At 43.7% G+C, this 23,842-nt stretch overlaps 1 protein-coding gene across 5 annotated transcripts in view; it reads left to right on the top strand.

The window, feature by feature from the left end:
• SH2D4A (SH2 domain containing 4A) overlaps positions 1–23,842 on the top strand; it is a 764,817-nt gene that overhangs the window by 510,428 nt on the left and 230,547 nt on the right. For all 5 annotated transcript variants that reach the window (XM_078676366.1, XM_078676363.1, XM_078676364.1 and 2 more), the window contains one exon: positions 1,437–1,581. In XM_078676366.1, coding sequence (XP_078532492.1) covers positions 1,437–1,581 — 145 coding nt within the window. The remainder of the gene's footprint in view (positions 1–1,436; positions 1,582–23,842) is intronic.

The raw sequence follows: 23,842 nt of genomic DNA, 5'->3' as shown, positions 1-23,842 counted from the left end.
CAGGCACCCTTGCCTAAGCGGTTGCTCCCCCAAAATTACTGGTGTCTAGTAGATGAATCTCTGCTTAGGATCGTTCTCCTATGGTGATCCCCAACCAGGGATCCATCAGGCAAGGATATCATTGGAAAGGGGAGATTCTGCCACCCCAATCAGTGCTCAGGGGACTTAGATATGCCCCCAAGCACTGAGGGGAGTGAAAGTAAAATGAGCCCATCACCTCGTTTCAATTTCACTTAAGTAATGTCATTGTTAGACTAAACCAAAACAAAAAATCTCAGGCTTCACAGGAAGCTCTTTCCGAGCAGCCCAAGGTTAAAAAAAATAAAGGACTACCTTATATGCCTCCCCAGTTTCTGCCAATGGCTGACAAGCACACCTGGGAGGTAGTGCGGGTGTTTGAGTAAATTTCTTATGTCCTCTGAATTTTGAAGCACACTTCTCAACCATTTCCAATAAACAATATCCTTGAAAGAAGACATGTGCACACTTTCAAATTGATTTAACACCACCCTTACTGTGGCATGGCTCCTTGTCTATGTGTTTTGATTACTGATAGCCTTCTTCAAAAGAAACACTTCTTGGTCACATGAACTGTAAGTATTCAAATCACGCAAAAATCATGGAACATGATAAATACACTAGTCTGGCCCCCTACAAGAGAACAGACTTTAGTGCCTGAATTAAAAAAAATTAATATTAAAAACTCTAACATTAAGGGGCCGATTACAATGCGACCGACGGTCAGAGACTTCCTGGCCACAGAGTAATGGGCTGCTCGGTTTAATATCCGACCGCCTCCTTATGATGCTGACGGTCCGAAAATAAACTGGCCGGTCATTCCTGCTGGCTTACAACGGGCTCATGGAGCCAGTCAGCACAGTCGGAGCCTTTTCGTAATCCTAAACTGGCGGGCCTTTCTGCCCTTGGGATTACAATGCACGGTTTCCGACATGGTTTCCATGCCAGCCTGTCCGACATGGAAACTATGCTGGAACGCATGTATGAGGGCCCCCAGCAGGGCCCCCTTGTACCTGCGGCATCTGGTTAGTGGTTGATCCCTGCACCCCACGGCACGGCTTGCAGGGATGTAATACACCTCCCATTTCTCTATGTGAGTTTACGTTACGGCTGGTTTCCGGCCTTAACACAAGCTCCCATTGAGAAATGAGAGTATGTGACTGAACAGTGTTCGGTCGCATGACCGGAGGTCGTCGGTTCTAGGACCGAGATGATGGTCTGTCCGACATTGTAATAGGCCCCTATGTTTTAAAGGGAGCGGCATTTATGTATTATATCTTACTATCACTTGTATCTCAGACATTACAGTTTATGTTCCAGAGCACTCTTGTGGATTACAGGGGACCGTATCTTTTGTGAGATGGTTCTCCCACTCTAAATGCAAGTAATCTAGTAAATGTTCTTTTTGCTTTTTTCAGAAGGAACAGGTAATGCTGAAGAAACAAGAAGACTCTACCAAAAGTCAGCAGGAACATAATACCCAGAATCATTACCAAAATTGTAAAGGCGTTCCGAGAGATGTGGACAATTTAGAAAAAGAAGACACAGAATGGCAGGAATCCTGTAAGTGCAGTCATTTTGATAGGGGCTTGCTCTTGCTGTGTCAAACAAAAGAAGGCATTTTAAAAGCATGTATGTCATGTTAGATGTAAATCAATCATGCCTGCATACACCAGTCTCACCTGTCTGTTTCAACTGGAAATTTGTCATATAGCTATTTTGTAGCGAGATGGTCCGTAAAACACAGCTTTGGCATAAATATGTATGTTTGTGAATTAAATGCCCAGTTTGATGAGATTGTGCTCGACACATTCTAAGTAAAAATGCAGATGCCCTTCTTCTTAAGCATTCAGCATTCTTTGTGTAATCTCTGTGCCTACATTTAATTAATTTTGTAGTAGCTTGGTTTTACATGCCACTGACAGAATGCATTGATAGAAGCTGTAGGTGTCACAAATTAAGTCACACGTAGGCGCCAAAAACAATTTTACAGGCCAGGAAATTAAACCATCTAGTTTATGTCCTTGGGCCACATATCTCTGGGTCATCACTCAGTGCACGTTAGTGAAAAGAAGGTGAAACACAATAGATCTGCTTAGATGCATGTAGTGTTGGCAGATCGCACCGCTACTGACCGGGTGGCTGGTGCTTCAAAAGATGCCCCGCCTAGTGTGGAGGCTTCTATTATTAAAACATTTATGTCACAGCATTGGGTCAAACCAAGACACCAATGCCACAGGGAATATCAATCAAACGCCCTCTGCGGGGAGTTTATTTGAGAGGTCGCACCTCTCTGTGATGCTACATTCCTCATTCACCATATTAACACAAAGCATAACATAAGATACATCAAGGGAGGAAGAAAATGCCCATCAAACCAAATCTAAATAACACCTTGAAACCAGTTAATGGGTATCTTCCTTGTTCTTGGTGTCCCCTTTTGGTGAAACCCATAACCCAGTATATTCACTCAGTTACTTAATCCTTCTATCTTTTAAAGGGTGAGAGGTTCGCTCTCAGATGATATCGGTGACTCCCACCCCTTACCGCAAAACAACTTCTGTATGTAGACATGCAGAAGTAAACAACAAATATACCAGTAAATAATGAAGAAAAACTAAATATATGTCATTATAATATAACAAGTTCTTCTTCTTTATAACTACATTATTTTTCTTCTTTTGCCTTCTCTTCTCCTACTGTTGGCAACCTTTAAACACAATAAAATAAAAAGAATCAAAATTATTTATGAAGTGTCATTTTTGTCATATGTTTTTTAATTTTAATGTAAATGATTTTAGGAACAGCCTTCTCCTGCATAGTTGAAAGTGCCAATAAACAATCTTTAGTACACTGAAAAATATATGAAAACATTTAAGAAACAGAAATTTACAATTTACAGTTTGAAAAAACATCTGTGCACATTTTACGTAATTGACCTTATATAACCAGAATAACTGGTCTTTTTGTAAAGTAATTTGAACAGGTTCAAGCTTGTAAATCTAGGTAGTTACACATGTAATGTGACTTCATTATGGTGAAGGACAAGTCTCTGTGTAAACAACTGTGTTCAAGACTAATTCTGTACATAACAGTAGCTTGCCCTGATTAGGGGCTAACCTCTCTGTAAACAAATTGTGTACAGGATGAAGACTGTGATTAATATGAGATTACACACATAATGGAGTTTCAGGGTGGTGGTGGACTCGCCTCTGTTTAAAGACCTTAGTACGGAGTGCACAGTCTAGTCTTAAAGAAGTAGAGTGTTAAACATGTAATGAGAATTGTGTGTGGTAAGGGTCTGGCCTGTTTTTGAAATGGTCTATACTGGGGTGAAGACTGTAAATAGTAAGGGCTTACCTATATAATGGAATTTGATTGTGTTGAAGAAATAGCCTCTGGGTGAACAGGTATGCACAGGAAAAAGCCAATGTGTAATAGCGACTTGTGAACGTAATATACTTTGGATGTATTAAAGGACTGAGATTGGTCAAAAATAACTTTCTAGAGAGGATAGTCTATATGTAGTAGTGGTGGCACCAAATAAAGGGGTGTGAGTATGCTCTTTCAATTACTATGATCGTGATTACCTTCAATGTATAGAAATCAGTAGTTCAATATGAAACATTAAAATCTATGATGCAGATTTTAAAATGGTCTGTTTTACAAGTTTAATAATAGCTATTATATTAAGACATTGAAAATAATTAAAGATTTTGTTTGTGTTCTCGGATCATGCGATTACACTTGGTGGATTCTCATTCCAAGTATAAGAAGCCAGACTTGCCCAGAACTGGCAACATTTCACTAGACTAAAAATTTGAAAGAACAGCTTATGGACATCACAATCACTCACACATCCTTTTCACTATAATTGTTTTACATTTCTGTGTACTAAAAACAGCTCTTTTATTGAAGAGGCAGTGCCATAAACAAAATTAAACAGTAACTCAACATTTAATTGAAGATAGTTCAAAAGCTAATTGGGTAATCACCTATGCTTTACAACATGTTTCATTGTATACCTACATCTAAAATATAGAACTCGGCATTTACTCCAACCAGATAAAGAAGATAGCAATTCAGTAGTTTCCATGGTAATCTGTACTTGAATGTAAAATAATTGTCATTACATTCATTCCATTTTAATGTAGTAACCTGATCTAATACTCTTGACCTCATGGAAAATGATGGCAACAGTACTGTATGTTTTTCCAGATGGTGATATTTCACATGCTTTAAAGTTAGAGACTGATGTATTTATTTTACTGCCATCTACTCCTCACCTTTGTAGCATTAAAATGACAGATTTGCTCTTTCAGCCTACAACAAAGTTGAGAGGAATTATTCTCCACAGTCTGGACATGAATTGTTTATTTATTGATCTTTCAAATGGCACTGATTTGTAATCTGGTATTGTTAAATACACAAATCACTCTGTGTGAATGTGAGTAGTTGATAAATGGTAAAGATAATCACAATCATGATGCCAGGAATAGCTGATTCCCAAAAAATCTTTATTGGCATACACTCATTTTCAAAAATACCTAGTGCCACCATTAAAATATCCTGAAAGTCTTTTTAAAGTAAACCGTGTTACAACAGTGCATATGTTCAGACAGTGATGTTTACCTGTCACAGAATAACATTTTAGTTTGTCAGAACACACTAAACTCAGTAGAGTTGACAGTCCTCTGCATAATTGTTTGTCTGTGTTTTCTTCAATTTTCTGGGTTACTGTAGGTAACTGAAATAGAACATTTACAACTACACTGCAGTAACTAGTTAATCCATAAAATATTTGAAAACTACCATATCCTGTACGTCTACCATTTTTTACTTTTTCTTTACTTTCTGTTTCACTACTTTTGTGCATTATGTTTCTTCAGCGTTTTTAGAAAACATATGCTTTGCTCAGATGATCGCCTATATCATAGATTCAAAATTGGCCTAGATGAGGAGTATACAGAAGCCTCAATCAATTGTACTCTTTAATGCATGTTCTTCTCTAATGCATGAGTTGTCTGCATTTACTTTGCTCCCATCAAATTCTACAAAGTACAGTCCTGAAAATTACCTAACATGTGACAGTGTCACATAAAACATATCCTCTCTTTTGGGCCTACATTTAGCAGTGCTACATCCACACTTAATCATTGAGATCTATGGATGGTAACAAAATAGGCTAAACACTGGGGAAACTGTTCTCTAAGCACATACAAATCTTTACTAAACAGGAACCTGGCACTACATAACATAACATAACATGTGTATTTGTAAAGCGCACATTCACCCCAGCAACGAGGCATCTTGGCGCTAGAATAACAGATGTATATTCTTACCCAACTCAATAGTACTCATTTTATCGACCTCAAATGGATGAAAGGCTGAGTGGATCCGCCGGGATTTTAACCTGTGACCATGAGGTCAAACACAGGCCCCTGCAGTGGATTCATTAGTCCACCGAGCCACCTAAACCTTCCTACTTGTTTTAGCTCCTTAATATTGTCATATCTTATTAAAATATGAAAAAAATGTCAGTTTTATAGGGATATTTGATGAAGGCTATCACATTTTCGCTAGCTCCACTGTCTAAGACCTCCTCAACATTCAAACTACATCGTAGGATGATTTACAAGTTTTGCAGACGCTTAGATTTTTCTTGAAACCAGATTTATGTGACATATTTTTCAGGTATTTCAAGTGTATTTACCACTGTTTGATATAGTAATAAATTTAAACCTTGATGCTCCATCCTGTCTTTTGGGGGACTATTAATAATTTCTTGTTGCTCCAACAGCAGCTTTTCAGTATTTAACTGTGAACACTAATCCAATGTTGGCTTGAGGCCCAGAATCTGTTTGCAAGAATTAAGGAGCTTCTCCATTACAGCTATCGCAGATTTCTTGTGTGGGAAAAGACTAGTTACATTGTGACTTTCAGGAGCTAATTTAGCTTTTTCAAACAGTATTCCTATTCTAATATCTTTCAATATATTTCCATTCTCCACAAATGAAGTCTGTCTTATATTTCAAGTTAATTCTTTATATTGCAAATGTAACCAAATGTTAATATTTCCAATGCCGCTTCGTCGTGGGTCTGTGCATTGACTCTGCTTGTTTCCTGTTGGGGCACCCCTGATTGGACCTCGGGACCAGCAACGCTACAGGGCTGCGAGCGTGCAGGGACTACCTGACCCAGGTGTCCCTGCGAGACCGAGCCCACCCTCCGGTCCGCTCTCCCTGTAGCTCCACCCCCCGCCCATCGGAGGGTCGTTAAAATCAGCTGGCCCAGCCCCGGACCCTTGGGACACTTTGTTTGCTGCTAAAGCGCATTGCTGGACTTGCGCTCACCTGCCTATCAGCACTTTGGAGCTCGCCGCACCCGCTCCGCGGGTGCCGCTTCGTCGTGGGTCTGTGCATTGACTCTGCTTGTTTCCTGTTGGGGCACCCCTAATTGGACCTCGGGACCAGCAACGCTACAGGGCTGCGAGCGTGCAGGGACTACCTGACCCAGGTGTCCCTGCGAGACCGAGCCCACCCTCCGGTCCGCTGTCCCTGTAGCTCCACCTCCCCCGCCCTTTCCAACTACTATAAACAGTGTTTGTTCTCCCGCAGCCCGGGGCAAGACCGGGCTAAGAGCGGGCCGTTTGAGGCCGTTCGAGGTCTGCGAGGACTGGACTGGGCCACCCTCCTTCGCTCTTTCTCCGACATTACTTCGACTAAGCCTAAATAGGCAAACCAGTCTATCAGCGTAACTCCACTGCTAAGTAGGGGAATTGCCCTTGTCGTTGTCGTTGCTAAAGTTGCTAAAGTTATGTGCACTAGGTTAACATGGAGTAAGGCCGTTAAGGGTGGCCCACCTATTAATGGTCCTATGGATGATTTTATTACCCGTACTAATCTAGCCATAGACCAAGAAATTTCTAAACTTCAGTCTCGCGTCTCCCTGGAACTGGCAGCCGCTAGAAGATTGTCCCAGGTCATTGCACTCTCTAAGAAATCTTCCCTGGGACACATAGCCACCGTGGTTACCCCGGAACGTCCAGCCATTCCTCATGGTGTAGTCACGCAGGTTGATATTCACCAGATCCCGATTCTTCCCCCCTTTTCCCCGGCATTAGAGTCACCAACCCAGATAGGCGAAGCTAATTTACCTGCCGTTTCTCTCAAGCAGGTTGATAGTTCTAATTCCCCTACCCCTGTAATTTTTAACTCATCTAAGTGCAATATTAATAGTGGCAAACAGCCCAAAAGAAAACGCAATTCTCGGTCTGCTTACTCTCGTAAGAAGGCCAAAATTGCGGTAGCGCAACATCTGAAATTGACTGGTCTTCCGGTATCTAACACAATAGGAGGGTGTATCCCCAGGGAACAGCCACAACGAGAGGGAGCTAAAGAGGGGACAGCCACTGCTTCTTCCACTATTATTGCAGAGGTTGAGGGCTTACACGTAGAGGGTCTGGGAAGGAATGATGGGGAATTTATAGGTTTAGTTTGGGAAACCCTTAAGAAACTTCTTTCCCCCCTTGATCTCAGACTCTCACGCATCGAAAATAACTTGCTCGATATGGAAAAGAGCATTATTGCCCTGGCCACTCTTGGCCTGAGAAGCCTAGAAAATCAAGGCCTTCCTGTAGTTGACCCATCACCACAAGTCCCCCATCCTCCCCCTCCAGTACCAGCTTCCATACGGCCGGTTCCTAAACCACGGACCGTGGTTGTGGATCATATTACCACCACCCCCAAACCTAAGGCTCCCAAGCGCCCCACCCCTCATCCTTCAGTAAACCCTAATGTAGGTGTCCCTCTTGGACCCCTTTCCCGTGAAGCGGCTTACCAATCAACCCTGGGCCCCCCTGTCAAGAATATTTTTAGAGGGGGCTACATCGATCTTCCTCCAGAGGCTAACGATTATGTGGTGGTGTTGACGGGCGTCCCCCAGATTGGAAATGGTCAATACGAGAACCAATGGTCTCTGAAGAATAAGATAATGCATTGGCTTAATGTGAATAGACCAATCCCCAATGGCCGGAGAAGCAAAGTTCTGACGGTACGTAGAATTCCCTGGGTGGGCGCCACAAGGAAAACCAGTCCCGGGGACTGTATAGTGGTGACCTTTGATGACCCACACACGGCACACCACATTTGCTCTTGGCCCATCGGCGAAGGTTCTCTTGTTATACCTAGGCCATTGTCCTTCTTTTATCCACCTCGTCCTAGACATACACGGGAAGATGACTGGTCACTAGTACATCACCACACATGGAGGAGTCACCCTAATAACCACCAAGATCTCCCTTTATACTGGAATGGCCTCCCAACCTCGAATAGGTTTGGTGGTCTTGAGGAGGTAGATTGACTTCCAAGGCAACTTGCTTCTCAAGCAGCGGAAAAAGCTCCTTCGCCTCAGGCCCTAGGGATCACGGAAGCTATTTCCGTGTTGGTCGAACCTAGTGCTGTTAGCCCCCCAGGTCCAGAAGGAATGCTACATGCTTTACCTATAGAGGGGGGATTGAATACTTCATGCACTATAGCTTCCCAAGATGTAGTGGAACTGCCGGCCTCACCTCGTATGTTCCCTTTGCCACTCATTCAGATTGTCCCAATAGACAGGAAGCTGACAGGTGTAGCAATGGCTCTTAATCATCATCAGATTGAGCCACTGCAAAGGCTAAAAAGAGCGGCTACAGGGGTGTCAGGCCCTGAGCCTAGTTCGGCCAAACCTGTTTATCCTTCAAAGCGGGTCCCTATAGGTGAACCTCTCTTGAAGATTGTAAGCTGGAATGTGGCAGGGCTTGCCCGTAACCTTGAAATCCCTGAATGGAACGCTTTTTTGGACCCTTATAACATCTGCCTTTTGCAGGAAACCTGGTGCTTAGAACCCAGGCACAGAGTAGGCTTCACAACCTACTTCGTCCCAGCTTCCCAACATCATGGATGCAAAGGTCGCCCTTCTGGCGGCCTTCTTATATGGGTCAGTATCGCACTAGGTTTAAGTGTAAGCCAAAAGACCACTCATTCTCCTGACCTACAGAGGATAACTATACACTGTCAAGGGGGAAGGAAGCTAGAAGTCTTTAATCTTTATCTAAGGGGGGCTAGGGGTGGGGCATCATCACTATCCTCTACAGGATTAAACAGCGATTTAGCCGCCTGCAGTATCGATTCTTATGTTCTTCTCGCAGGCGATTTCAACTGCTGCTTTGAGCCATTGGCTAGGGAGGACATTTTGGATACTTGGGATGAGGATACAAGGAGAGGTATTCCCACACTGACCCTAGATCCGATTCTTAAATGGACGCAGAGTGCGATAGACATCAATGCACTCTGCATGGAACACGACCTGAGACCAACTAATGGACGATCCAAATCGGATTCTATGGGTGCGCATACTTATAACAGGATGGGACACACCTCCAGAATAGACTATATCATGCTGAACTATAATCTTTGGTCATTCCATCAAGACATGGAGGTCATAGCGTCTTGTGATAGTGACCATAATCCTCTTTCCTTATCCCTCACTCCGCCTTGGCAGGTTGGGAACCTAGCCAAGTCTGCCCATAAGTGGAAAACCTCCCAAGAACTTGTACCCTCAAACTGTGGCAGGCGCCTAAAGTGGGCAAAAGCAGCAGCAGACGAAGAAAGGATGGCTCAAGCAGGGACCATCATGTCAGTGGTGGGGCCGCGCCTCGATGCCTTAAGTGTCACCAGCCAAGTTGTTTTACCAATATTCACAGGAACTATTGTGGCACTAAGTGAACTGTTTACCATTCCCCAATCCAGTGCGAGGGCTGTAGTGAAAGGTGCTTCTAAGGCAAGAGATAAGTGGTATTCCTCCAAATGTCGGGTTGCTAAGGGGGAACTCATTTCCGAAGTGAAGAATAAGGACCCAGGCAATATCAGACTTGCAAGAAAATTGTACAAAAAAATGTGGCTGAGGCAAAGGAGGCTCATGAATACACTTTTTGGAGGGAGTTAATGGAGGCAAGTACTAGGAAGGATTCCAAAGGGTTTTGGGATCTGCTGAGAGCCAGGGACAAGCCACTTGACCTACAGCTTACCTGTAATATCCCTGGTGATGTCTGGTTTGCCCACTTCTCAAAGTTGTATTCTGTTCCACTGGGGGTACCTCAACCAACCATGGGTCTTTTGGCCAGTCCCCCAGCTGATACTACATTTAATGACCGTCTCTTCTGCAGTGAGGAAGTTGAAAGGGCAATCAGGTGTATTGTAACCAATAAGGCTGCAGGCCCTGATGGAATTCCGGGTGACCTCTTAAAGAAATACCCATTATTGTGGAGCAGATTAATTGCTTCACTCTTGAATGAGGCTTTGCTGGGAGGTTCCCTCCCTGACTCATGGAGGGGCGCTGAGGTTGTCCCTATTTTTAAGAAAGGTTGCCGGGACGACCCAGCCAACTATCGCCCTATCAGCCTGCTTGACTCAACACAAAAGGTTGCGGGCAAAGTGGTACTAGGTAGGATCTTGCAGTGGGTTGAAGAAAACCAGGTTCTGTCAGATTTCCAGGCAGGTTTTAGAAAAGGGACAGGCACTATCGAGCAGACATTTCGCCTTTTCTTGATATATTGGAAAGTGGTTGTGCTGGGGGGGGGGGGGGCAGTTTGTATTTAGTCTTTATAGACTTGCGAACTGCCTTCGACCTGGTCCCACGAGCCCAATTGTGGAATGTCCTCGACGGGTTGGGTATACCCCCTTACTTGTTGGCTTTGCTTATAAAATTCCATGAAAGCAACTTTGCCCAGATTAGATGGGGTGCCCAGGGGGAAAAAACATCTCGTATCCCTGTAGATAGGGGCGTCCGCCAGGGGTGTGTGCTCGCCCCCACTCTGTTCTCTCTTTACGTTAACGGAGTGGTGGAGCATCTTCTTCAACATCCATCAGATGCACCGTCCCTGGCTGGTAGGAAAGTTCCGACGCTCCTATTTGCGGATGACACCCTTCTAATCTCAAAAACACCAGCAGGTATCCAAAAGTTGCTTTCTAGTTTTAAGGCCTTCTGTGACATCAAGGGCCTGTCTATAAATATAAGCAAGACCAAATTCCTTGTCCTTAACCCCCCCAGGAAATCTGTTGTCCCTCCTGCTCTAGACTTTGTTCCACTCGAAAGAGTCAAAGAATTTGACTACCTGGGCATCCGACTTTGTGACACTATGAGTTGGAAGGCACACCATCAAAAGGTGTTTCTGACCCATAAGAGGGTTGCAGGGGCCCTGCTCATAGAACAACGTGCCTCATCTTTAAAACCTATTGGGGCACTATTAGACATCTATAGGGCAAGGGTGGTGAGTGCAGCACTGTATGGCGCGGAACTGTGGGGGGTACAGAGAGTTGACACCTTATCTCACCTCGAAAATAACTTCCATAAAGATCTTATGAAGTTACCCCACAGTACCCCTACAATCCCCCTCTTGCTCGATGCAGGCACACGCCCAATATCCGAGCAAGCTAGGCTACGCCCCCTTTTATTATGGGCCAGGATATGGAACGTCCCAGAATTGTGCAGCTATGCAGATGCCCTAAGTGAACTCTTATCCCTACCAGGCTGGCATAAGGTAATCTGGCTAAGGGAGGTTAAGCGGCTCCTTTATGAGTTGGGTCTAGGAGACGCTTGGGCCAACAGAACAGCACCTTCTAAACAAATGCTAAAGAAGGCATATTGGTCATGGGTGGACAGCGAGAGATTGTGCAATCCTAACCATTGTAAATCTGTTGCCCAGTTCTTGCTAGTTAAGGAGCTTCCCTATAGAGAACCGTATCTGGACGTAATTCATAACTCGGGCGACAGATCACTGTACTTTAAATTTAGAGTGTGAGTACTTCCCTTAGGGTTGTTTACTTCCACCTGGAAACCACCATTTCAAACTGTACCATATTGCCCATTCTGTGACTCAAGGGTTGAGACTATTGCTCATCTGTTGTTTGAGTGCTATGCTTACGCGGTGCCCAGGTTGAGATGGTTGAAGCCTTTGTGTAGGAGCTTGGGCACTAGATCACATGTGGAAGCCTTATGTATATTGCGTTCAGATGCCCGACCCTTCTTTGCCTGCTGTATGGCAAAATTCCTGGGCTGGGCTTGGCGGATAAGAACTGAAAAGAAACTGTTGATACAGTAATGTGCTTTTTCCTGCATCGGTTCATAAAATTTGGCCAATAATTCACTCTTTTAATGTCACCCTGATTATGAAGGCTTTTTTACTGTGTATTGTATTCTTAAATTGTTTTTACTATTGTTGTAATGTGTTGCTTTTATGATATGTTTTATATCGAAATAAAGCTTTCAACAACAACAACAATATTTCCAATGCTTCCTTATGAATTTCTGGTCTGTTAGTGTAGCCATTTGTTAAAAATTGGTTGACATTTGACAGGTGTCAGCTGAAGTAGAACGCCAAGGACTATTACATGTTTTGTGTCAAAAAGACTGTGATAATCAGTTTTAAGAAGTTATTGCATTTTCATATGAGCACAGGGTAGCACTAAGTTTGAACCCCTTCTAACATTGTCAATGATTAAAGCCTTCAGTTTCCATAGAGCCCTTAACACTTCATGATAAACATCACCAGATAAATTAAGGAAGTCCAACTTGTTGTGATGCTTCACTGTCCACATCATAAGTCAATGTAAAGTTATACCTTTTATGTTGTGTGCAGTTTGTCCAGTGGGTGCTGCCAAAACATGAGAAAGATTGGAATCTTTTCATGGGCATATGCAGTGAGCACTTTTATCAGGAAACTTTTCCTGGTACCTGCCCATACCTTGTGAACTGTCTTTGGCAGTCTCAGCTTCTATTATCTCCTCTTACTGAAGTTCATCATTCAGCATTTTGAGATAGGTAGAACACACTGGACATTTTATTTGGTCTTTAACTGCATTGAAAGCCTCCTCAAAACAGTCATATTGACCTAACAGTTCATTCCTAGCATTCAAGGTTAAAAATGTTGAAAAAAGCCATGTAAAATAACTCTCTTTTGTCTGCAGTTTGGCAACTGAATTAACAGTGGTTGATTAGACTTGGGTTATTGTATCTGACCAAACGTCGTTTAAGCTCCTAGACATGGAAGATATTGAAATCACTGCAGAGGAGGATGAATCCTGTGCTATTATTCAGTTGAAGCTTCATCCAGTCAAAAGATAGATTCAAGCCCCCCTTAAGTTGGAAGCTCTTTCTATTGAAATGGGGATCAGGGCTACTAATGGCTGCACTAAATCGGATACCAAGAGGACATACACTTTTAGCAATCATTTGTCCAAAAGTTGAATTGATTACATCCTTGTTGACCTAAGATTGTGGACTTGAAAAGATGACATGGTACTACAGGAAAGAGTGGAAAGTGACCACAACCCTGTGTGCCTCACTTTGCTTGCTTTGTTTGATAAGGATTTAATAGATCCTGCAATGTCATCTAGTACTCACAATGTTGTGCATACACCTATATGATAGACGTCGCCTTTAATGTCGTCAGGTTATCATGAAGCCAGAAATCTTTCCAAACATCAACGAAGATGTTCAGGCAACACTGAGTACTACTGTAAAATGCAGGGTAAAGGAGGGTGGTGACTTAGATTTTAAAGAGTTGCATAAAGGGTTCTTCAAGACGATGGAAGCCTATTTTTTTATCTCCCCAACCACCATGAAGAAGCCACTCCGAACAAAAGGCAATGGATGGTTTAACAGGGAGTGCAGGCATCTGAGGCACACTTTGGCTAGGGCAATCAAGTTGAAAAATCCATCTATGATTGCAGCCATTCGAATGTATAAGCATAGCATGTTGAATGCCAAGAAGGAGTGGGAAAATAATAGATGGCCGGAGTTAGTGCAAGCGTGTTCATCTAGAGACTATTTGCTTTTCCTTGAAACTGGTTGCCAGTGGCGTGAACCCCTGAGGGCCAAAACGGCAAAACCATGTTCCACCCTTTGAATACTTTTCCCATTTTTCTGCCATATACCATGAATAGATAGTTCCTACTACTGAGTGCATCTTGTTGTATAGTAGCCTCCAGAATTGTACTTTCCCCCAGTTCACTAGAAAGGATGCACTAGATTCATGGTCCACATTTGCAAGAGGAAGTGCCCTAGGCCCAGGTGGTCTATCTTTTGATTTGTTTGTTATGCTTGGTCTGACTACATAGTAGCTCTACTGAATGCAAGTGCGCTGGGAGCACCCATTCCTGAATCTTGGCACGGTGCAGAAGTTATATCGGTATACAAAAATGGTGACAAGTCTTTACCTGTTAATTATAGGCCCATCAGACTTATTGACTGTGTATGGTTCTTGCAAAAAATCAAAATATGGATATCAGACTATGATATTATTATCTCACTTCAGGCCAGATTTAGAATTAAAACTTCTATGATAGACCAGGTCTTTCGGTTTGTTAACATTTTTCGGAAGACTGTTTCAATTGGCAGGGACAAATTGTTTGTTCCCTTTGTTGATCTAAAATCTGTCTTTGACCTGGTCCTGCATTCAAGGCTGCGGCAGGTTCTGAAGGTGGTGGGTTTGCCTCACAATATTTCATCCCTAGTGATAAGGCTACATGAGAATAACTGCCCGGATCAGATGCTGGTCAAAGGGCCAACTAACCAACAAGATCCCGGTGTTGAAAGGTGCTCAGAAAGGGGATTACTGATCCCCACCCTCTTTATTTTGTGCCCAGCTGATGTTCCTGTTATAGCTAATACTAAGATCCCTATACTGGTTTTTGAAGATGACACTTTTAAAAAACTCAGAGTGTTCTGCAAACACTTCTCAACAAATTACCTGCCTTTTATCAGGATCATAACTTAGAAATCAGTGCAGCCCCCCAAAAAGTATGGTGTTCAGCAGCCATAAAAAGGTAAAGGAAAAGTTGTTGTTCAGGGACAAGGCCATAGAGAGGGTTGATTTGTTTGACTACTGAGGCATCAAACTGTTGGCTAACATGTCATGCTGTCCACATATTAATAGTGCTTGTTTGAAGGATAGGGAGACTATTGGAGCCATTTTGAAATAACATTGGGCATCTTTTACCAATCCAACAGTGCCAGTTCTACAGGTGTATGAGACCAAATTCCTTGGCGCAGCACTATATGGCTCTGAGCTGTGGGGCTTTGGTGATGTCTCTGTGTTGGAGCAATCAGAAAACAGTTTCTTGAGATCATTGGCCTCCCTTCCGTCTACTACACCATGGCACCCTCTATTTTTAGACATGGGAGTTTAAAAGATAGCCTTTAAAGTCCCCCTACGGCTTTGCTATTTTTGCGAAGATTAAGGGCTACCCCCAAGTTGACCCAGTATGCTGTAGCCTTACAAGACATCATTAAGATAAATAGATTTCACAAAATCCCCTGGTTGACCTCAACCAAAAAATTGTTGGTTTCTTTAGGCCTTGGAGATATTTGCTATCGCCCTACAAACATATCTGTGCATGTGTGGCAATTAACCACCAAACCAGTTTTGTTGTTCTTGAAAAGTTAGAGGGATTTCCAAGTCTTGGTGAGCCCTGTAACGTACAGGTAGATCTACCACTGTATATTAATCAAACTGCCCTGAGGCCGTATCAATAAGCTGGAGCTCCACCAAGGATTATAAAGTCTTGAAGGCATATGCTGAATGTGCAGCTATTACAAAAGTAACTATCCTCCCCTCATCTGGGACACCTCAAACTGTGAGGTGTTGAGTAACAGCTTCCCTGAAAACAGGCCCTATAAGGATAGGTGATGACAAGATGAATGAATTCAATCTGAAATTGGAATCAAAGAATTAGAAACCCCACAGATGGAGAATAACCTTTTATTGGTCAAGCTTGACAAACCTACAAAAAATAGGTCCTCCCTTGTTCCCAATAAGAGGTAACCAGGATTACTTCAGACGTGTTCATAATGACTTGATAATGGTTCATTTATGTGTGATAAATGTAAACTGCTCAAGGCATAGCTGTAAGATACGAGTCCCACGTTGGGCGCCTACAAGGTGTGCTTTCCCACCCACGGGTGACAGAAGTGAACTTGGTTCAATGCACTGGTGATGAATGTGAAAGCAAAGCTACTATAGCCTCGCAAGACACTATTCAATGTGTATTTGGCATAGAAGTGTTGCTTTTGGGTTAGTAACAATCCCATAAAAGGATCGAGGGTTCTGTGGGAACAGCAATAACCTTATTACTTTATTCACAGTATCACACACACTGTACTGTGAAGAAGGAACACTTTTGAGTTAAAAAGTATGTATTACTACAGGAACAATCTGTTTCTCAGTACTTCTAAAATAAGTACACAGAATGTTATAAAAACAGCTATGACACGTTATAAATAATGAGAACAAAATATGTCAATTAAAATGTTATCTAGAACCGAACACCCTAATGCATACTTCTATGCACTATACTATGAGAGCTTGAAAGGCAGTGGAACTTGCAATCTAGAGTTTCTTAGGGAGAAGAGACATGCTGCACACCTTGTTGACAGCAAAGGCATCAGGGGAGGCATGAAGACAGTGATTCCCATGAAGGGCAAACACCCACTGTGATAGCAGTCAGTCGGTCTTCCTTCGGGACTTGGCTTTATCAGCTTCAGTCTTCAGGCCAGATGTGTAATCTGCGAAGTGTGCTGGAAGCAGGTGAGTCCATATCTGGCAGAATCTTGGGTGATAAGCTGGGCAAGGGACCTCTCCTGACAAGTGGTCAAGTGGCAGACGATATATTTTAAATCCTATCAGAAATTGGAATTTCTGAGATAGGTTTAGGAACAATATGCAGTTGGGGGGGGGGGGGGGGGGGGGGGGGGTTAGTAGCTACTAAAAATCCGGACATCACAATCCTGTACTTATTTTAATTCCTGACCAGGAAATCCAGGAATAAATTATACAGGAGAATATTCCTGAGCCAGTTTTAGATTCTATGTTCTGAACACATATTTCTATTTTAGATCCCTACAATTTAATCTTTGTATTGTCTTCCACTCCATTTTGCTCCTCCTGTGGCGTTCGCCAGTGCGGGGGTGTTGTTTAGCCAGGCCTATGATGAAGCATGCCACAAATTATGGGTGAAGGCAGATTTATAATACAAAGTATGTGCCACCAAGTACAACAGCGTGTGTCAGAATACTCCTACTTCTCTTTTGTGTGTGTGGATAATTGTAAACCAGGTCGATGTAGGCTTTTACCCTCTTCCTCCTTAGTTGTGTGTGATTTATAAGTTTAGGAATGACTGACATAGATTATGTGCATCAAGGTATGAGTCTTAGGTGTTTGTATATGAACGCATAAGATAAAAGGACGTCAGAGTAGACTACATTATTTTGGTTATATGTCTGTATGTGTTCTTATTTGACCTTCACATGGTGCCAAGTAGACATTTGACCCAGACAAATGTCGCATTAGATGTGGTGTCTGTGTCATTAATTGAAGATTGTGATGATATCACAGTTCCCAGAAAGATCAGGTGTGGTGACATCTGTGTTAAGAGGCAGACATGATAATAAATCTACATAATCAGGAAATGTGTTGGCTTCCTTTGTCTAAGTTAGGGAAAATGGTGGTATCCATGAACTAAGATGGGGATTTGAGACTACATATGCTGGAGTCTGACTTTAGGGCTTTTATGTATTCTAAATTAGAGCTGTGTTTATGGGCAGTTCTGATAGATATGGGAATGTTATGTCTAACTGATCCTGTGTGCTTAGAAAGAAACAATAGCCACTTTCTTTTTGCTTTTGTACACTTCTTAGGCGCCAGTCTGATGATGCCCTGGCTGTGGGCATGCAGAGAGTCACCAGGGATGGTGAGCTTGTCTGCAAGATAAGTGTGAGCAGTGCTTGCAATAACTTTGTAAATGATGAAGCTTTTCTTGAAGATGATGCTTGAGGCAATAGAGTTCCAATGGAATAGAGAGGATGTGATCTTCTCAGACCATTAATGAGACTTTCAGCTGCCTGTAGGTTGTTCATACTATGTTAAAAAGAATGAAAAAGATTTTGCACAAACTGTTAGCCAAGTAACAGCTATGGGCCCTTTTAGATCCACAAAACTCACAAATGGCTGGTATGTTTCTTTGAGAAAAGTGGCAACCCTAGTTTGATCCCAAAAGTCTGCTACAAAATGTTGGTGCAAACATGCAATTAAGAAATCTTGCCACAAATTTTCACTGAACCTATGAAATATATGTACTCTGGACCTTAGACAGAAAGGGATACACAGCCATATGAAAAGTAGCAAGAACTGCAAGATATCTACAGACCCTATTTAATTGCAACCAAGGCGTGCCACTTTTAATCTTCCCAGGTCCCTAGCAATTTCAATGTTTTACTGATGATTAGTCAACTTTGTACTATTATTCCGTTCTCTTTGCTGCAGCTTCGATTACGTTAATATTTCGAAAGTATTATGTCAGTGTGAGTATATGTAGAGGTACAAACCATGTGTTCTCTATTCAGTAATTATTATGCACTGTTTGCACACTGAACGCCTTTTACTATGAAAACACTCTCTCCATTTACATCATCTCAGTCTATAGTGCAGGCTTCTCCAACGAGTATCTTGAGCTAATGGTAGCTCTTCAGCTATCTGTATGTAGCTTTCCTGTGTGAAGCTCAGTCTCCAAAGTTAAAAGCTTTTGCTTGGCTGAATTATCATATGTATACCAACATTGAAAAGTGTGTATTTGAGATTTAAAAAAGTGTGTATTTTGAGAATTCACAATGTGATGTTTGGGAAAAAAAAATCAAAATATATTTAAAGCTGATATTTGAATGATAAATTGTGGTGTTGAGGAGATGTAATGCTAATATTACTCTGGTGCCAGGGGCATTACAGCTATGACTGTTATGTATTACCCATGTAATCATATTCCATGCTGACAAAGCCTTTTTTTACATTACTGCTGGCAACTGTGCCTGGTGCACTAAGGTGCTCACTCCATGTAATCCTGCATATGGTGGCTACTAATGTAAGGTGGTCTCTATAATGCCACTAATAATATTAGTAGCTTAGTATGATTTCCATTTAATATAAGTAGCTCTTATTTAAAAAAAAAAAAATTAGCAACCCTTGCTGTATTGAATCTCCTCAACCAGGTACCCTTCTATAACTAAACTGGAAAGTTGTTTAGATAATGCCAATATGGTAAGCAATACACTGGTGCAGTTATAATGAAATGTAAGATCTAAAACCCCTATCACAGCCCAAACATATGGCAATATTAGCAAATATATCTAATGTAGCAATCTTGTGCATTTTTCAAGCTAACATCAGGAACCATAATTGAAATAATGAGCCCAAAAAAGTTATCAAGAGCGCAAAATTGGAAGATGAAGGCAGGGAGAGAAGCACAAAAACAGAAAGCTTCGAAAAGCCTTGTGAAATTTCTACGACTTGGTAATCTATCCAAAGGAAGATGTGATGAAAGGAGCAGGGTCCATGTTTGAGCCTCTGTAGTGTCATGAGTCTATGTGTGCCAGGACCCTTGCAGGTCCGGTTAGACTTAATAGAGAAAGTATGTATCTTGCTGGGAGGTGTTAAGGTGTGGTTATTCATGGTTATAGCGTAACCAGAGAGCAGAGTGTGATTGTATGTTGAGGAATAAAGATGTACAATCCTGAGCTCCGTGTGTGGAGTATTCATTTGCATGCCCTTGGGCTGGGACAAGTGTGAGATCTGTGTCCTGAAGAAACAAAACTGCTCTCCCTGGAAGTTTGCAACTTTATGGCATGATGACCCTGCCATCTCCTGAACAGCATTTACTCTCAAAGGCAGTAGAAAAGAGCACGAAGTGCAATGCTGCTGTGTTTCTGAAACCAACAGGACAGCGAAGAAGCACAATATTGGTGCCAGATGGACTATATGGATTGAGACGTTCAATTACTTCATAGATGCCCTAGAAGAAGTCGATGATAACAAAATCATTAAGTATCTTCAGAACCTTACTGGTAATGAAGTGAAAGAAGCGATAAAGAAAATATCACATGCTGATGCAGAATCATACCACCAATTCAAAGAAACATTTGGAGCCAAGTTCAGTCCGATGCCGAACTTCGATCGCGAAAGATACATTTTTTATCAAGCATGACCGCAACGATGGATGAGTTTGTAGAAAGACCTGTAGTTCTTATTAAAAACTATACATTTGGTGAATTCAATGATGAAGAAGCCATACTTCTCTGAGTCTTCAGACTTCTTCTGATGATGCATGTTCAGAGAGACGCTCAGCTTAGAGAAAATACTAATAGCCCCCAGCACCGAAGAAAGAGCGCATCAACAGGCCACTGACATGGAAGCTGGTACAGCAAACAGTGTATCAGTGTTGGCCAAGAAGAATAGGAACAAACACCGAGCAGATGCATGCAAGTCGCTGTCTACAAAGAAGAAAAGATTATGTTTCCGATATGGGTCTTCATTTCCACATGAAGACAAATACCATAGGCCAAACATGCAAATGTTGCGGTAAGAAGAACCACTTCATAACGGTTTGCAAAGTGAAGGAGAAACTAAATACGTCACAGCGAGAAGAGAAAATGGACACCAGAAAGTTCCAGAAGCATACTCGGCACGCCCTCAAAGCAAAAAAGCGACATCAGTTACATCAAGTAGAAACTAGGCAAAGTTTTTTTTTTTCAATGTATTTATTGAGTACCTTGCAGCAATAATGCACAAGCCCCATTGGGGGCCAGGAAAATCGGCATTGGCAAAGATCTATACAAGCCATTTTTTAAAGAGAAAACATTGCAGCAATCAGTATAATACAAAAAGTAGAACACGAACTTCGAAAAAACAGGAGGTCCCCCCCACCCCACTCGTGGTACATCGTACAGTTGTTGAATTCCAATCATTATAGACACATATATAAGAAAGCATATAGAAATAGTTACCGTTTCATGGATTATTAGCAGACCACACAAAAGGGGTGCAGGTCACTCTACAAATCAGGGTGAGTCAATAAGTACACCGTCAGTGGGGCCCAGAAATCCTTGGGTTGTGATGTTTTAGGTAGATCATCAGCGTAGGCTTCCGACTGTTTCGAGTTCCGCGCCAAACGCTGTTGCTGCCAAACGCTATCGGAAGCTGCCAGAGCCCTCAGAGCCGCGTCTGGAATTGCTGGAATCGCTGGAAGCTGGATGCTGCCCCTGTTTCCGCACGCTAAAGTCAAGAGTCAGTTTCCCCGAGCGGCAGGAGCCGCCATACATTTCTTACGCGGTTGAAGCCGCGAGCCATTTCCCGAAGCGGCAGGCACCGCCAAACACTTTCCTACGCGGCTGAAGCCGCTAGTCAGTTTCCCAAAGCGGCAGGCGCCGGCAAAACATTACCGTGCGCGGCTGAAGCCGCGACTCAGTTTCCCGAAAGTGGAAGGAGTCACCAAGCATCCCCTTATGTGGCCGAAGCCGCGACTCAGTTCCCGAAGCGGAGCCGCCAAAACTTACGCGGAAAGTGAGACTGGAAAAAAAGGGCCAATTGATCAGCTAGTGAGCTGTTCCAGTCCGTGTCTTGCCGTTCGTTTAGCCATTTGGGAGACGAGACCAGAGGAGCCAGGCTGCAGGCTGCGTGCTGGCGTGAGCGCTGAGCTTAGCGCTGAAAGAACAACGCCGCCGCAAGCCGCCAGCCGCAAGTCTGTTTCCCAGGGACCGGAGACTACCACTGCCCTGGGCCGTGAAGCAGGGAGAGCATTAACGCGTGGCCGCTAGCCGGGACTACTCGGACCAACCCAGTGAGTTGGAGAGCCGGGGGGGGGGTCGGCAGGGCACGGTGCATACGGCTCACACGGTGCCTGAGTCTGAGTCCTGAGTCCTGTACATCGAACCTGTGCCCGAGCTCGAGCCCCGAGCACCTGCCCCCGCTCCGAGCCCCTGAGTGATCTTTGAGAGAGGCTGCTGAAAGGTGTCTCGGCACACGACCCCCGGCCCCCACAGGTGGCACACCACGTATTAAACTTAACCCACGGCACCTACAGAACCTGGTGCAGAACCTGGCGCGCTGGACTTTTGCCCCTGTGAGAGGGGGGCTTGTGAGAGGGCACGTCCGATGAGCAAGCGGAGGAGGAGCGAGCAAGGAGCAAGGAGCCGGACCTCCGCAGCCTTGACTCCCCTACACCACAACATCTTGAGACACACTCTCCGCCAGTGGTGAGCGGTGGGTGTGCTGCCCCCTGAGCCTTGTTCCTCGCGCTTTTCTTGCGCTTTCCTTGTCCTACTGCCCTGGCCAGGCACCAGGCACTAGCCACTAGACCCTGCAGTCGAGGGGAAGTGCCATTGTGGGGAAGCACGATCCAAACAGACCCAGTGTGGACCCAGTCAGCGTGGACCCAGCGACACTGTCGAGAGGGATAAGCAGAGTAAGCAGAAGGACCGAGGACTGAGGACTGGGAGGTAGGGTGAGACAGTCATCAGGCTGACCCTCTCCGCCTCTGCTGGTGTCGGTCTTGCGGGCCTCAGCGGCCCAAGCGGCCCAAGCGGCCCCAGCGCCCTCACCTACCCAAGTTGTGGCTCTGCAAGTCAAAATTAACAACTAGTAACTAGCTATTAGCCACCAGCTACCTAACCACCCAGCTAAACAGCCAAACCGCTCCTGGGCCAGTATGAGGTCCGGAAAAGTGAGAAGGTCCATTACAAAACCAGTAATAAAACGAAAAAAGGGGGCTACAAGAGACGTTGGAGCCACCCTATCACCCACAGATAAAGAGCCCTGTAAAATAAGTACCAATAAGGGAAAGGACAACTCGATTGACACCAACTCTGTCAATGAAATCGGGGATGTAACGGCCTGCTCCTGGCTCACGGGCTTGGAGGCCACCCAAGACAATAACTTAGAAATCGCAATGGACCCTCGCAACGTAACAAAACCAAGTAAACCATCAAAAGGAGCGAAAAGAGAAAGAACCGAAGATCTCATAACCATTGATGGAGAACCAGCTAGGAAAATTTCATACTCCTACCAACCAAAAATCTACACGAAATTTGCATTTCTAAAGCATCCAGGGGCTGCATTTCTCACATACAACGGAAACCTAGAAGGTCTACCAACTCCATTGGAGCCTGGGAAGATAGAATATCCACCGTTACACGATCAAAAAATACTGGAAACAGAAAAATCGCCAAAAATCACAGTAGTGGATGTACACATCGCTAATAAACTTATGACACCAACTGAGAGCAGTATAAACAACGAAGAAGGTGGAACACTACACTCATCAGTAGACATGCCAGTGGAACTCAACATTCAACCAGACACCGAATTGACTAACCCTCAAGGCATACAGACACAGCCCAGTAGGACAAAAATAGAAAAATCCCCGGACAAGGTCACGACTCTCAGCGGGCCACGCACAGACAGAGCATTAGATGCCTTCACAACTCAAGAACAACACCTCCTACAGGACTGGGGAGACCATCAAACAGCTCCGCCGTGGCAAAAACCTCAGAGTGCGCGGGACGCAAGGACACCAACAACACGACAAAACAGCATCCCTTCACCGACGCTGAAGAGTGTGCAGGATGGCCCCCAAATGGCCCGAGACGAGCAGTGTGACACGGGCCGCCCTAACACACCTAAAAATCGGAAATGGGAGATTCCACACATTACAGACGGCGACATGTCTTTCCTTGCAACACAGGAGTGGCAAGATCTAGTGGCGGCATACAATCTAAAACCCACTACAACCCCAAGTACCAGGAGACCAGAGAGCGAGAGCAAAAGCTTGTTCATCACCTTCTGGGCAAATCTACTAAACACAACACAACTATCAGCAGCAGCCCTACAATATCAATCAGAGAAACTAGACATGCAGCTAACAGTACTACAAACACTAGCTGAATTTACCTCAGGGATTGAAAA

This window comes from Lissotriton helveticus, chromosome 2_1, assembly GCF_964261635.1.
Source record: "Lissotriton helveticus chromosome 2_1, aLisHel1.1, whole genome shotgun sequence".
NCBI lineage: Eukaryota > Metazoa > Chordata > Amphibia > Caudata > Salamandridae > Lissotriton > Lissotriton helveticus.
This window is presented reverse-complemented; position numbering and strand designations above follow the sequence as displayed.